The 16,776-nt window shown below is 26.1% G+C and overlaps 2 protein-coding genes and 1 long non-coding RNA gene across 4 annotated transcripts in view; 2 read left to right on the forward strand and 1 right to left on the reverse strand.

The window, feature by feature from the left end:
• The window catches only part of LOC134836085 (uncharacterized), a 181,269-nt gene extending 173,048 nt beyond the window's left edge, over positions 1–8,221 (forward strand). For both annotated transcript variants that reach the window (XM_063851274.1, XM_063851275.1), the window contains exons 5-13: positions 3,845–3,961; positions 5,300–5,437; positions 5,495–5,629; positions 5,700–5,773; positions 5,936–6,183; positions 6,248–6,393; positions 7,167–7,565; positions 7,625–7,834; positions 7,896–8,221. In XM_063851274.1, the coding sequence (XP_063707344.1) occupies positions 3,845–3,961; positions 5,300–5,437; positions 5,495–5,629; positions 5,700–5,773; positions 5,936–6,183; positions 6,248–6,393; positions 7,167–7,565; positions 7,625–7,834; positions 7,896–7,984 (1,556 nt within the window). In that variant the 3' untranslated portion in view covers positions 7,985–8,221. The remainder of the gene's footprint in view (positions 1–3,844; positions 3,962–5,299; positions 5,438–5,494; positions 5,630–5,699; positions 5,774–5,935; positions 6,184–6,247; positions 6,394–7,166; positions 7,566–7,624; positions 7,835–7,895) is intronic.
• The window catches only part of LOC134836089 (thioredoxin domain-containing protein 9), a 358,198-nt gene that overhangs the window by 201,453 nt on the left and 139,969 nt on the right, over positions 1–16,776 (forward strand). The window lies entirely within an intron of this gene.
• Positions 2,723–12,699, reverse strand: LOC134836090 (uncharacterized). Its single transcript, XR_010162250.1, has 3 exons — positions 12,234–12,699; positions 11,941–12,166; positions 2,723–5,832 (listed from the first exon to the last, which is right to left on the reverse strand). It is a non-coding gene; the product is annotated as an uncharacterized LOC134836090 (long non-coding RNA).

Genomic DNA, 16,776 nt, shown 5'->3' on the forward strand with positions numbered 1-16,776 from the left:
TTTTTTTTATAATTTATCGTCATCATCATTAACATCATTTTTAATCATCATAAAGAAACAAAAAAAAAATGATATATATTGCTAACCACTCTTGTAGACCCAAAAAAAACAAAAAACTGAATATTGAGCATTTTCACATAATTATATATTTATAATCACCATCATTATATATTAAACCGCTATTATAATCATCATCATTAAAAACCATCATAAAACATCATTTGTATTATTTATTTATGAAAATTTGTTGTTGATGACTGTTCTTGAACACTGAATAGAACGACGAAACACAAAAAATTTCCATTACGAATAATATATATTTTTTTCAAAAAATAACTTTTTTTATAAAATAATTTGAAAAAACGAAAAAATCAGAGAAAAACACACTTACACTTTATTTAACAAGATAACTGATGCCATTTTTTTCGTAAGAAAAATCGTAAACTTTTTTGAAATAAAACAAACTTTGAGTAGTTTTTCTAAGTTGTTAAAGTTTTATATATTCACCACATCTTAGAAAATATGACAAAAATTTATTATTACACACTTGCAACTTTTTTATTATTATTTTTTGAGTGAATTTTTAATATTATTATTAGAAGTTGGTGACAAACAATATTTTCTGTTACTATGGTGTCCGTTCAGCTGAGGGTTATCTTATTTTTTTGAAATTTTTAAATAGGAAAGCATTTTTTGATTGATATACTATAATATATAAAATGACCGTGCATTGCTATATACTAATTATTTTTTTTTATACATTTTTTAAAATTTTTAAATTTTTTTTTATATTTTTTTAAAAATTATTTTTTTATATAGAAAAAAAAATATTGAAAAAAAAACCAAACTCCATAAACTTAAAATTATTAAATTTCTACCATTTTTCAATAATTTTTCGTTGAAATTTTTCACACTATCCTGAGATGTTATTCGGATATTATGCCATATATTAACTATTCACTGAAGGTATTACCAACTATTAATCTGGATCATATATATTATTTTTTTTATTATATATGTTTAGTAACTAAACACCATCAAGGACAATAAAGAGTGCAGCTGTGTCCTTACGAAAGAAGATGTCTTTAACACTCATCCATGTTTCTGTCTTGATATTTTTTTGTGATGTTTGTGTACCGTTAATTAGACCACTAACATATATAATATATTATAGATCAAATCTTAATATTAATTTTGCAGCAAGATATATTTTTTAATATATAGTAAGCCATCAACTAACACTTTTTTGCATCTTATTACTGATACCTTGAAAAATGTATGTCGACCAAATTGGAAACTTTTTAATGCAAGAAAAAGTTGATCTCTGAGTTATTAATTATTATTATTAATTTTTAATATATATTATTATATATAATATTATATATATTAATATTATGATTATTATTATATATTATATAATATATATGAATATTTGAAAGTATGGTTTACTCCAAATTTCTACAGTTCAAAGCTTATTAATAATAATAAAAAATACGTAACTCTCCACTTCTTCTAAGTTGTTTTTTAAAGATTATTTTTCCAAAAAAGCATCCTATATATTTTTAATATTAAGAGCTGATATAATATTCTAATCATTAGCAGACATTTAAACATTTACTTTAGAGTTATATATTTTTAAATTTTGGTACGTAGCCCACATTTTAATTATTAAATTTAATTAATTAACTTTTTGCCATGAAGAAAAGTGCGTGGCGCGTAGGGAAAGTTAAGAAACAAACAAAATTAAACGTTGTATATTTAAGTTACGCAAGCATGGATTGAAATAATTTTATCAAATTATGGAATCAAAGGCCGTGACAATGCTAAAAAATTAGGAAAATTAAAGAAAATAAAGAGCTGTGTGTGTGGGTTATTGGCATTATTTCCGACTTTAATCACACTTCCTCAACAAAAAGTTGGGAAACATTCACCCCTTTGTGTCATATGTTACAATTTTTTATGAATTAGACACAGAAGTAGGCTCGAGTTGAAATAATGCCTTTTATTTTATAATCATATAATTTTTATTTTTTTTTTTTAATATTATTGCTTAAAAAATTAATATTTTGCGTGCATTTGCAAGTTTGTTAGCGAGGTAATGTTTAAATCCTATAATAATATTAAACGCTGTTACATGAAAAAAAAAATAAAAATAATAAAAAATGAAAAAAAATAATAAAATCACCTTAAATCAATTAAACCAGTGATATTATACTACTCCATTTCACATATTTTTTTATTATTTTATTTTTACAACATCCTACAGCATACATCTAATATAATAATTACAAAACCTCAACCCACAGATACAACACATATTAAATATCAGCACGTCATCACTGCTGTTCGATAACATTAAAATGATAATAATAATGATATGTCATAGTCACATGCGAAATATATGTTTAAAATAATATATAATAAAATAAAGCAATAATAATAATTTTTATTGTATGTTATACTTTTATACTATATATGTTGGATGTGTTGTGTTTTCACCAAAAAAAAAATAAAATAAATAAAAAACCACAAAAAACTCAAACACAATAGAGGTCGGTCCAGGATTATTAATTATTTTAATTTAAACATATATGTTTAAACATATATAAAAATATATGATAAAAGAATTCACGCGAGTGTGATTTAAATGAATTGAAATAATAATTGATTGAAACAAAAAAAAAAGATAAAAAAAATTTTTTACCAATTAAAATGTGTCAGATAATCTAAAAATATAATAAAGGATAAAATAATAATAATAATGATGATGATAATAATCTGCGTAAACACAAAAATTTAATGAGACTAAAGGACCGGAATAATTATAATTACTATAAATTTATAAAAAAAAAAAATATTTAAAAAAAAAACTTTTCGGTACACTAAAAAGTTATAAAATTATTGGAAGTTGAATTATGTTGTATAATTCAGTACATCAACACTCTTTAGTGCGCGACACAAAAGTTTTCAACACATCCATTTTTTTGCGTTAATACTACATACTTCTTAATTGATAATATTACAATATTTTATTATTATTTTTTTAATATTAAAAATTTTTAATTCTGATAGACGATGTGTTATGATAATATTACATTTCATACACTTTTTTATATATATTTTTTTTAATAATTATTTATTTACGAATAAAAGGTTTTTTTGTTGTCACTTGCAGAAAAGGTCACACTGATTGTGTAATAAATATATTTTTTTGCTGCACTCACAAAGGACGCTATATCATATATATATGTTAATATTATTATAGTAATGCGTGCTGTGGATGATTTTTGTGCGTTTTTATTCAAAAAGTTAAAAAAATAATAAAAAAAAATTATATATGTTTATTATTATTGAAAATGTATGTTAAAAAAATATATATATGATGATAATAATATAAAAAAAGGTATTAATAATAAAAGTAATATATATGTTGTATAATGTGTATAATGGTTGTCTGTGTTTTTGTGATAAAAAAATCTTAATATACTTAAAATTTATGCAAAAGGTGGTTATTCAAAAAAAAATGTTAAAAAAAAATTTAATATGAATTTATGGCAAAATAATAATTTAAATAATAATAATAAAGATGGTTAGCAATATTATTAATGAAAAAAATTAATTTAAAAAAAAATCAAAAGTTATTTGTAGATGTTTCATCAATCATTTAAACATTAAAATTTAACCCTCTACTCTATTCCATTCCAATATTTTTTTTTTTTTTTTTTTTTTATAATAATAATTTTTCGATTTTTTTAATTTTTTTTTTAATTATTTTTTTATAAACAAAAATAAATCTTATTAATATTTAATTTTTTTTCCGCTTCCGCTTTAAAATTAAATTTAGGTCCCGGTTGCAGACAACGAGAAACTCTTCAATATTTGTGCGAACAAATTCCGGGAGATGCTCTGCTGTACAGTATGTTCAAGGAGAACGCAGAAGCGGTGAAATGTCCACTGAAAGGTAAGTTTTTTTTTCTTAATTCTAATCAGACTTATTGCCAAGAATCGATGACGATGACGCGACAACCCCCCGCGAGGGGTGTCGATTTTTTTTAAGTTCGGACTCTTTTCGTAATTTAATGTTCTCGGCTTTCGAAATTTTATTTGAAGTTTTTTTCATCAAGTTTTTAATTTTCGTTGAAGAAAGCTATTTTTGGGTGTTTTTTTGTAAATTTGTACATAAAATTAGGCGTTAATGCTGAAAATAATTCACGTAGAAGGGTGAGGTTTGAAATTCGTATGAAATTCTGGTAGCAAGAGAATTAAAATTATAACTTATGGAAGCGCCAGGTAGTTTTTTATTTTAATTGTCTTAAGCGAATTGGTTCAGAATAAATTTTTATGCCACTAAATTGAGCAAAAACACTTCTAATCACTAATTTTTGTTAGTTCTACTTTAAAAAAAATTTTTTTTTGGTTCCTTTACTCAGGTCACCCCCCTAAAAGGAGTGCCTGTACCTGATTTCCTTAGTTTTTAACCAATTAACGACTTCTTTTGTATTATTGTCTTAAAAAATTTAAATTTTACAACCACTTTTGATACTTTGATGACTTTTTATAAGTTAATAAATGCACTTAAGGTTCAAAAAAAGCAAAATTTCAAAGAAATTTGAGTATTTTTTCAGCTGTAGGATAATTTTTTTAGCTTTTTTTTACGATTTCACTCTAAAAGTTAGCCACACTTAAAAAAAAATTGAAATCATAAGTACACGAACGTAAGCTAATAAGGCCTTCTTTAAGGAAAAATTGCTTTTATGACACTTTTTTTGACTTAAAATTATATTTTTGGCTCAAACACACGCAAATATTATTTTATTTTTTTTTTTAATTTTTTTAATATTTTTTTTTTAATGGAATGTTATTTTTTTTTTACACTTCCGCAAGGGGCTTCGAACCCCCGCGGGAAAGACGACTTTAAAAAAACTTTTTTTTTTAAGAAAAAATTGCTTTAATTGTTAAGGCAAAAATTTCAAGGTACACTTTTTGAAGTAATTTCAGGTAATATTGTTGGTTTTCACACAGAAATTTGGCTCAGGATAGGTTTTAATTCGGTTTAATGGTAAAAATTTAACGAAAAAAAATTTTTGTGGTGATTTCTGTTAAGGAAAAACTACAAAAAATTGACTATTTTATCTTATTTTTAAAATTTTTTGCTCTTCAGATGATTTTTCTTCACACTTTTCGACGCTCACTTCACTTCTGTGACTTTTTTGCGACACTTGGACCTCAATTTTCGGACTTTTCTTCACTTTTTCAGAGTCTTTCGAGTCTTTTCACACTTTTCTTTGCTTCTTTTTAGGTCCCTTCACATTCACATACAATCGCGGGCACGGCGAATGCAAAAATCCTGTCAGCAATATCGAGAGTTGCACTGAAGATAGTCGTTTGCTGTTGAGTTTTCAGGCGTGTCCCGATGTTCACGACACTGAGAGCACAGGTAAGATTTATTTTTCGTCAATTTTTGGGTTTTTACTAATTTTTCACGCTTTTTCAGTTGAGGAATTAACCTGTCTAGCAACTTGGAAGGACGGTAATGCACGTTATCTCGTGGGACTTGTCACACATCATCACGCGACATCGAATGAGGAACGCTTCCGTTGCTTCGTTTACGAGAAAATTCAATCTATGGGTAAGATTTTCGCAGGTTTCAACGCACTTACGGACTTTTTTCAATGGTTTTTCGCTGTTTTTTCGTGTAGGCGGCGCAAAAGATGCTGAATACAAGTTGGCGCAATCCGGAGATGCGACATGCAATGGACTGGAAAGTGCTGAGGTATGCAAAAAAATTTACCTTTTGACGGTTTACTTACGAATTTTATACGCAGAAATTATCTGGAAGAGATATTTTTTGATAAAAATTATCTGAAACCCACACTTTTTTGCGTAAAAAAATTAAAAACTAAAATTTTAATGAAAAAATGATTTTTTTTTGTAGGTCGGCTCACGCATAATGACACTCCGCAAGGCACAACCGACGGAGCGATGTGACTTCCCGACGTGGTTCAAGGGCCCAAAGCATTGGCACGCGCTAATGGGCAACGCTGGTTACGTTTTTCATCAAAGTGATGGCTCGATGCACATTCTAAAGCAAACGGGTTACATGGAAACTCGCGCATTGTGTGAGCAAATCAATAAACAGACGCAGGATGAGATGCAAGCGGTGGTTCATTACACGACGGGATGGTAAATAAATTGCATTCTTGAACATTTTTCTGAATTTTTAACCTAAATTTTTAAATTTTTTTAGTAAATCTGGGTTTATGTGCATGATTTTCTATCGTCGCGATACTCATGTTGCGGAAATTCAGATGGGAAAACCAGCAACGAGGGTAGAAGATGCATGTGCCCCTGATCATTTTGATCCCAATAAGATGCCATATGTTACGTTACTTGGTGAGTTTTCTCAAAAAAAATTTTTTTCTCATCAGAAAAATAAATAATTAATTTTAAAAATTCAACTAAAAAATTAAAATAAATTTTAAATTATATTCAATTTTAAATTAATTATTTTTTAATTTTAATTAATTAATTTAAATAAATATTTTAATAATTTTTTAAATAAAAATTTTTAAACAATAAATTTTTTGAATTAAAATAATATTTTAAAAATAAATTATTTTTAAATTATTTTAATTTAAAAAAAATATATTCCAATTAAAATTAATTATTTTTTAATTTAAAATAATTTTTTAAATAAATAATTTTAAAATTTAATTTAAATAAAAATTTCAATAAAATTAATTGAATTTTCGATTTTGAAATTAATTATTGAAATAATTAAAAAAATTAATTTAATTTTAAAAAAAATTAGAGTTTATAAAAATTTTTAAAAAATAAAGATTAATTAATATTCGATTTAATTTTTTTTTTAAATAATAAAAAATATTTAAATTATTAAAATATAATTTAACTGAATTTTTAAAAATTTAAATTAATTAATTTTCGATTTTTAAAATTAAAAAAATTTTTTTATATTAATTCAAAATATTTTAAACGAATTAAAAAATTAAAATTAATAATTTTTTTATCTAATTTAATTTTTAAAAAACTATAAAAATTTTTAAATTAATAAAAAAATAATTAAAATAAATTAAAAACCAAAAATTAATAATTTAATTTAAAAAAAAATTATTTTTTCCAATTTTAATCGATTTTTTTCTTTCCAGCAACAAACGCTGAATCATCTGTTTGCCCAATGGAGGGCTCGTATCTCATCCGAGGTCGAATCGGACCTCCTTATATGACATCACGACACAAACGAGGACATGCCCATCATCATCACGACACATATCACAGACGTCATGGCACCCTAAGTTTCCGCAATAGCGAAGAAAGTGAACAATTATGGCAATCTGCGGGCAGAAGTCTCTCTCCGAGACATCGTCGAGCGATAATCGACGAAGAAAATACCGAAGAAGAACCCATAACAGCTCTTGAGCCTCGTTCAAAACGCGATTCGCCCGGTTGCATGATCGATTTCAAAGCTAACCGACGTCTTCGGATGGGATGCACGCAACATAATGTCATCGATGTGAACCCAAGTTGCTCCGATGAGGGAGATGAAGGTAATTTTTCTTTTAAATTTTTTAAAAAATCAATTTTTAATAATAATTTTGTCTTGTAGAATACTTGTGTCACGGACAATGGACCGAAAATTCAACAACTTTTGTCGTGGCAAAGCACGTTGGCTCGAGTCACGGTGTTTGCATCACTTTTAAACAGAACCCCGATGGTCAAACGGGAAATTTCATCGTGGGCGATTCGTGTTTCCGCAGTACACCGACTCAAATGACGCCCTCAGATCGGCATCTTGTGTCCAATATTACGCAATTCAGTAAGAAAAATTATTTTTCTCGTCTTAAAATTGAAAATTTACATTGAAAAATTTTTTTTAGGCACATGTTCCGACACAAGTTCATCCACGACAACGCAATGGAGTGCGACAGTGATGCTGGTTTGCACATTTTTCACGTTACTCAGATGATTCAACGCCATCCGCACGTTTAATTAAGCAACAACTGCCTTACAATTTTAAATTGTAATGTTAGTCGACGTCATTTTACTCATTTTTTCATTAATTTAAGTTTGTTTTTTCTTTTGTTTGCTTAAAAATACCAAAATAACAACTTTTCACGGACTCTAATTGTTATGTAGGATCAAAGATATATAAATAAAATTAAGAGTAATGAATAAAAATTCAAATAAAAACAATAAAAAAATTTTTTTTCGTAATTTTTGTACCAAGGAATTGTTAATTTTAAATAATTTTGTCTAAAACTGTAAAAAAAATGGCCGTGGTGCTTTTATTTTGTACGAAATTCAGCTCAAAAAGCAAAAAAACACATGGAATAAACCATTAAAATGAGTTTAGAAAAAAAATAATAAAAAAATAAATTAAATGGACAATTTTGTGATCTAACTTAGTTTGTAAGGAACGTTTATTAAAAAAAAATTAACAATAAAAAATAATAAATTAATAAAAAAAAATTGTAAATAAAAAAAATTATCTCTTGTAAAAAAATCGAAATTTTTTATCTCTCAACAAATAAAATGTAAATTATTTGAAAAGACCATAAAAGTCATGAAAAAATCTCAAAATTGGTCAAAATAATTAGAAAAAAAAAAATAAAACAAATCTAGATTGAATTGCACGAAGGTTTCATAAGTAAATGCAATTAATTATTTGTTTTAGTTAAAAAAAAAATAAATAAAAGAAATGTTGATAATTAAAAAAAAAAAATAGTAAAAATATATAGCATTGGCACACACAAAAAATATAAAATGAAAGGGTCTGCTTCATTTTTTAATTAAAAAAAAAATAATTTTTAATTATTAAAAAAAATCTGTCTAAAAAACGAAGCTCGAACGTAACTTGTTTCCTATTGAAATGTACAACAAAATTTATGATTTACAGCAAAAAACAACAGAAAAGTTACTCAAAAGTTCAAAAAAATCAATAAAACGGATAAATAAAAAACTAACAGAAAAAAAAGATCTATTAGTTCCTGCCTTGCAGTTCAAAATAAACAAACAACTCTGTCACAGTTTTTTTTTTTTTAATTTAAAAAAATTTTTTTAATCGAGGGCATTTATCATAAAAACTTATGATTTGCAATAAATATTAAACATAAAAAAATAATAAATAATTAAAAAAAGACAAATTACTAATAAAAAAAAATAATAATGAAAAAAATGTTACTTATAATTCCCTTTCAAATCCATACTTGATGATAAGAATCCCCCAATAGATATATTTAAACAAAAAAAAACTCAAACATATAAAAATATAGATAAAATAGTTGTATAAAAAATGTGCATCAATTTTGCCTAAATAAAAAAAAATAATTATCAATAACTCTAAAAAAATACACGTTTTAAATTAAATAAAAAAAAATGGACTGATTAATAGAGACAGACAACATTTCGTTTTGCCAAGCGACAAATTTTTGTGTAAAATGTAAAAAGAAAAAGAACGTTGTATAAAAAAAAATGAAAGAACTTTGCTTATTAAATTATTATTAATTATTAAAAGTGAAAATATATTAAAATCGAACAAATAATTAATTAAAAAAGAACTATAGTGTACTATTCCAATTAATTATTATTATTAATTAATTATTATTGTATTTACTTGAAACAAAAAAAAATAATTAATTATTATTATTATTATAAAAAAAATGAAAATGTATAAAATCACGTTTTTTAAATATAAAACCAAAATGAAAATTATATATTTTTTTGTGTTTGAATTTTTTTAGAAGATTTTTATTAATTTCGAAGGTAAGTATTATTTTTCTGTAAAATTAAAAAAAATCTGAGCCAAATTTTTTAACTACTTTTTTAAATGAATATTTTTAAGCAAACAATTTTATTTATTCTTCAATGTTTAATTTTTGATAAAAAAAAGTTTCTGATTTTTTTTTATATTTTAATTAAATTTTCTCAAATATCTAATTAACCTTTTCTAATTTAGTCATTTATTTTCTCATATTGTTTTAAAACTTTAATTTTATTTTTAATATTTTAATTTAATATTTTTTACTCGACTCGAAGAAACTTTTTATATTATTTTTTTTAAGTTTCTGCATTTTAAAATAAAATTTTTAAAAATAATTTTGAATAATAAATAATTATTTAAAATTAATTTAAATATTTAAATTTAATATTTTTTTATTCGACTCGAAAAAATAATTCTAATTAATTTATATTTATATATATTTTTTAAATATTTTTTCGTAATTTTTTTGAAATTCTGCATTTTTAAGACTTATATTATTTTTTAAACAATAAATGTTTATCATAATATTTATTCAATTTGAACGAAATTTAATTTTATTTTCCCTTATTAAAAATTGAGAATCTTCTATTCATTAAATTTTTAAATAAAAAATAATTTAAATTAATTAATTCATTTAATTTAACATTCTTTTTGTGAATCTTGAAGTAAAAATTAACTTTTTCTTCGTAAAAAATTATTTAAATAAAAATGTTCTTTCGCTTGACAAAAATTTTAAATAAATTTTAAAAAATTGACTGAAGCTTCTAATAATATTTCAATAAACATTTTAAAGCCAAAAATATTATTTTTTCATTTATTTTAACTAATTTTGAATTTTAAACATTATTTTCTATCAAAATTTAACGAAAACTCTTCAAAATTAATCAAACATGAAGCTTTTTAACGTCTAAAAATTTCAAATAATTTTTTTAAAGGCGACGCTTTATTTTTACACAGCTTCGCCTTAAATCTTACAAGCGACGCCTTATCTCATGGAATTTAAGGCATTGCCTTATTAATCGCCGGGGCTTGCTCCCTCATTTTCGGGCATTTCCTTCAGTCTGAGGCACTTTTTACCCTTGGAAAGTTTAAAGAGGAGCTCAAAAGCTACATTTTATGGAAGAACTTTTTACAAAATTCATGGAAAAGTCCCGAGATATAGACTCGCAAAGTTATACGCGTTTCTGTAGCATCCTGTACGAGAATCCCAGGTCACAAAAAACTGAAAAACCCCTTGCCCAGGTTGCATAATTCTGAAAAAACCCCAACAATACACAGCATACGGCGTTCTGTGCATCCCAGAGACGAAAAAATTGCATCGTCACACATTGCACTTGTACGTGACCCAAGACGTATTACAATGACACCGATTTCTGCCCGTTTTTTTTAATTAAAAACTTAAAAATAAAAGAAAACCCTCAAAAAATGCACATAAAATCCTCCTTACCTTCATCCTTACCCTCTAATCTAATTTTTCTAATTAAAAAACCTTCTGAGCCTAATTTAAAAACCCTCAAAAAAGATTTGGACACCGAAGCGGGCTCACTCCAGTCGTTACAATTTACATTATATCCCTTTTTCCAAATCTTGTTTAAAAATTTTCATGACGTCACATTTCATAACATCACGAAATTACGCAAGGTTTGAAACTAAATTGGTCCAAATCTCCGAAAAAAAAAGCATGACACGAGACAGGTTTTCGAGAGAAAAACTTTTAGTGGGTGTCTCTTTTTACGGACATGCCAGCGGGCTCACTGACATCGCAAGCGTTCATATGGTAGCCCCATGAAATCCGTAAAAACACTCAAACTAAAAAGCGAGAAGAAAAAAAAATCGAATTTTTCGTCATTGAGGACTCTGCGGGCTCACAGAATCTAAAATTTTAAAGCCTTGGAAACTCATGACATTCGAAAATTCTTTAAAAAAGAAAGGATCTCGTTTGGGCGCTGAGACAGGCTCATCATCAGCTTCTCCTCCATCAATTTTTAGCACTTTGAAACCCAAGGAGATCCTTCTCTTGAAAAGTTGGCACGTGACATGCTTAAAAAAATTCAAAAAAATGTTCAAGAATGCTTGCCGCTTATTTTTTGATAGAAATTTATTTTTTAAAAAAAGAAGGAAAAAAAATTTATCGACTAATTAAATAATTTTAAGACAATTACCATTCGCATTTTTTGTCGAATTTTTCAAAGTGTGGGTAATACGAAGGTTTTTTTCTGTTGTCCCGGCAGTCGGCAGATTTTAGGAAGCAACTTCCGGTGACACCTCAGCAACTCTCAGCGAACTTTTTAACGCTACTCTAACTCACGCCTGACTTTTTTTTCCTACTAATCGTTTCAAAACGTATTTTTCTCTTTCGACAACTTTCACAACGAACTCTCTTACGAACTGTAATTTTTAAAATTTTTTTTTGAAAAACTTACATTTTTTTTTTCTTTTTTTTTTTAGAAATTACCTTGAACGATTTCCTCGTTGGAAAATTATGGCAACAACGACGAAGATGTCATCTGATGACTCCCCCCGAACGTTGCGCTGCTGGCGTCTACGGCGATTTTTTTAAAAGAAATGATTCATCAAAGGCTTACGTTTCGAAGTTTCCTCTTTTTTGACCATTCTTCTTCTGCTCGGAGCGACTTTTGACCCTCTTGCCGGAGTCGGTTCAGTTGGAAGTTTCCACACTTGCAACTACATCGAATTTTCAATTTTTTTTTTGGATTTTCTCCAATTTCACTCAGGAAATGGATCCTGAACACTGCAGCTACATTTTACACTTTGTTTTGATTTTTTTTTTGCTTTTCGTTGCAGATGACTCACTGACAGTCTTTTTTCACTACCATTTTAATACTTTTTCTCACAACAAAAATATTTTTCTCTTGCTTCTTTTTTTAATACTTTGAGTTGTTTCACTCACGACTGTTCAAACGCTTCTACGACGACGACGACGGGAACGCAGCTATTTATAGCAGAAGCCGATGTTCTAGAACGTTCCCTGTATAAGGCGTTGTCGCTGTGCAAACGTTTTCAATTCATTCATGTGAACCGCATGGCAAGATGCGAGTTGTTGTAGTAAATATCGTAGTATAGGTGACTCATTCATTGTGTGACGAAATTGGAATCGTTTGGAATCGTTGGCGAGGATTTGAACATGTTAGGACGTGTTAAGGAGAGTTTTTCTCACGGAAAATTGCTTGGTTTGGATTAAATGATATTGTGAAATTTTTTAAAAATGATCTTAATAAATATTTGTTAAAAAATTTGATGAAAAATTGTAAACGTTTGAAAACGATTTTAAACGTTTAAGATACGTTTGAATGAAATTTTGATTGATTTTTATAAGAAAATGAGTTTGAAAGTCGTATAAAGGCTCAAAAAGGCTTGACAAGTCATTTTTTCAAAGTTAAAAAAGTTTCGAAGTTATTTTAGAAGACATTTTATAGACAGAAAATTGAAATTTGAATCAAAATTTCTTAAAAATATAATTTTTTTCAAAATTTTGATTCAAATTTCATTTTTCTGTCTACAAAATGTCTTTTAATAAAAAAATTTTGTTAGAAAAAATTACTTGTCAAGTATTTTTGAGCCTTTTACGACTATTTAGATTCATTTTTCTTCCAAAAATTAATCAAATTTTAAATCAATTGTCTTCTAAACGTTTAAAATACTTCAAACGATTCAATCTTTTTCAAACGTTTACAAAAAAAAAAATCAAAAATTATAAAAAAAATTTGTGAATAAAAATCATAAAGAGCTTCAAAAATCTTTGAAAATATTAAAAAATTAAAATCAAAAATCTAAAAAAAAAAAAATTTTTTTTCCATGATTACTTCTAACAAAATTAAGATTCAGATTATTTCAAAAAAATTTATTTGGATTCGAAATTTAAATTTATAATGTCGTATTTTTATTCGGTAAATTCTTCAAATTTTTTTTTGTCAAATGAAATTTTTAATAAACTTCATAAAGGAATTCAAAAAATAAAAAAAATTAAAAATTTTCCTATAAATTTCTTCAACTGATTTAAAAATTTTTCGAATTTTCAAAAAATGTTTTTTAAATTTCTGAATGAAGAAAATTTTAAACGAAAATTTTCTGAAATATTTCTAAAAATTCAATTTTATGATCAAAATTTTAGTTTTTTGAACACATTTTTACGTGAATTTAAGTTAAATATGAATAAAAATTATCTTTTTCAAAACCAAAACCTCAAGAGAAAAACAGATGTGATTTTGAATTCAGAATAAATAAAAAAAAATGGAATTTAATTTATTCGTAAAAAATTAGAATGATCGTTAGATCAAAACATAACCTCAAATTTTTGTATATATGATAAGATTTTGAGATCTAATTTGACTTTTTGATCTTTTTAAATGTTCAAACCCAAAAACTGACAAAACTGAGTAAATTATGAAAATTTGTCATATTTTTAGATAAATTTGATCAAAATATATTCAAATTAATTCTAAAAATTATAAAATTTTGATCAAATCTTCTAAAATATGACAAATTTTTCATAATTTTTGATACAATTTTATCCAAATTTGTTTAAAATCACTTTTTTCTCGTATTTTAACATTAAAAAGCCTTCAAAATGAAATTTTCAGAAATTTTTCGCATTAAACATTCAGTCTAACCTCAAAATATGATCTTCAACATAACCTCAAAGAGCAAACTCCCATCTCCAAAGGGCCTTCTTCCGCTTTTTCCGCCGGTGCCCTTAGCCACATCATAACAAACCAAAACAAACATACGTGCAGTTTTACACTTTTTTTTTCTCTTCTATCATTCATTGTAAGTGTTGTTTTCGTTTCCAAACGTTTCTCCTCTACACGACCTACCTACCCATAGAGTCAACAAACCGTATTTAGGGGACCTTCTCTCTGTATGTTATTATTATGCTTTCGATGCGTAAACTACGCAGTAGAAATTGCCGACGATACGGGAACGTGCATCCATGGAAATCCAGAACGAACCAGAAATTTCGGTGCATAGAACATTTTTTCTAAATGCTTCCTTTTTGTTCTTTTTAGAGGGAAAAAACGGGAATAAGGTCACCTTTTTGAAAGGAATGCAGGGCCGTTAATTGCCCAATATCATAGTAACGCATTAAATTTATCTCATACACGAAAATGTGTTATTTGTTTGCGACGCAATTCCTTCACAGCCTTCGTAGGTTTAACGTAGCTCGTAGTATTTACAAACAAAAAAAGCATGAGATTATGACATTCGCTGCGGTAATCGAACTCTGTGTTCGTTGTTTTGAACAAAAAAAAAAGTATTTAGTTTACATAACACGAATTTCGGCAGATTTTTGCTTGTTTACCTTTTTTTCTTCTACGCGAAGAATATTTTTAGAATACAATTTGCGAAATTTACTCTTCCATATCGCCAATTTTTTTAATGGCTTCTAACGAAAAAATTAAGAAAAAAATAATGCGTAGAAAAGTTGTAGGTCAAGTTCTTGCCGGCGTGTGTGAGAAAATCGATATACTACGTTGTTTTGATGAAATTCTAAGAAAAAATGAATAAATCAAGCATTTCCGCATTTTGCTGCATAAGTAAATAGGAAGAGAGAGCCTTTGTTTCCTAAGTCGAACTTCCACGTTGCAACTCGCCAGTTTTGCATCAAGTTACTTGATCACGCATCTAAATTAATTAAAAATAAACAATGCTCGTCTATTTTAAGGCTCAAGAATGCCGGTTCGATGAAAATAATGCCCACACACGAGGAATTTGTGACAATAAATATTTTCGAACCTTTGTCTTCGGCGATCGAGTAATTTTTTTGTTTATTTTTAATGCACATATTTTAAGAAACAATCGTTTGGGAGGTGTAAATGGGCATGAATCATTTTGCATTTATTTTAATATTTTATTCTAAAAATTGACAAAATAGTTGCGGGAGACAAAAATTATTATTTTGTAGGTAGTTGGTGCACTGACATCACATGTTTAATCATCTGTTATATCGTTTGACGAAAATATTTGCTTTTTTTAAACGTTTATGGATGTTTATTATTAAAGCAAACGAAGCTGGATTGTTTTTTATTTATTACGTGATGCAAAAAGAATGAAAATGTGATGTTTTTTTAAACGGAAGAATATTTTTCATTTTCTCATGGAATTTATGAAATTTATTTTTTATGAAAATATTGAAAATTTTTTTATGTTTTTTAAAATAATATTAAAAAAAAATTATTTTAATTTTTATCAGATTTTCTTTTAATTGAAAGTCATTTTCAGATGAAAATTTGAAGAAAAACTTTAGAAATTTCAAAATTTATATGAAATATGTATTTGTAACGAAATGAATGTTTTACGAATCTCTTCAAAGATTTTAATTAATTTAATTTAATTTTAAGTTTTTAATGAATTTAATTAAATAATTTGATTAACTAAAAAGACTATTTATATTTTTGAGAGAAAAATTATTTAAAATTTAGAAATAAGGATTTTTCGACATAAATTAATGCAAGGAGATCAAAAGTTAATGTTTTGACTATTAAATTTTTCATAACTTGGGCTTGGTCTGTTGAAGAATGTCATTCCAGTTGGATCAAGATTGTGTCATTGCTCTTCATTTTTTTGATATTAAGGCTTAAAAGGGTTTCAAAGTCCAAAAATTGATAAATTTGACAAGGCAGCATCGCGAATCCCAATAATTTAAACTGTTGCTATTGTTTTTTTTTTGTTTTCTCCTTATTTTGCTTCGTAAGTTAGCGTAATTCTTCTTTTTTTTCAGAATTTGAATTCTTTTGCATATTAACAATTTTTTTTGGTGCTTCGAGAATTTTTTTTCTTTGACCGATTGTAGATTTTTTAGCTATGGGAACTAAAATAACGTTCAAGCTCATTATTTATTTCTCTTCTTAAAATATTTTTTTTTCTTCACGAAATTTCTTTGAATGTCATTCAACTAGAAAAAAAGAAGAAGAAATTGTAAAAAAAAAAATGATTTAATTCATTTATTTGATTTAAGTCAAAAATTCTTTAAAAATAAT

The sequence above is a fragment of the Culicoides brevitarsis genome, chromosome 3, assembly GCF_036172545.1.
Source record: "Culicoides brevitarsis isolate CSIRO-B50_1 chromosome 3, AGI_CSIRO_Cbre_v1, whole genome shotgun sequence".
Taxonomy (NCBI): domain Eukaryota; kingdom Metazoa; phylum Arthropoda; class Insecta; order Diptera; family Ceratopogonidae; genus Culicoides; species Culicoides brevitarsis.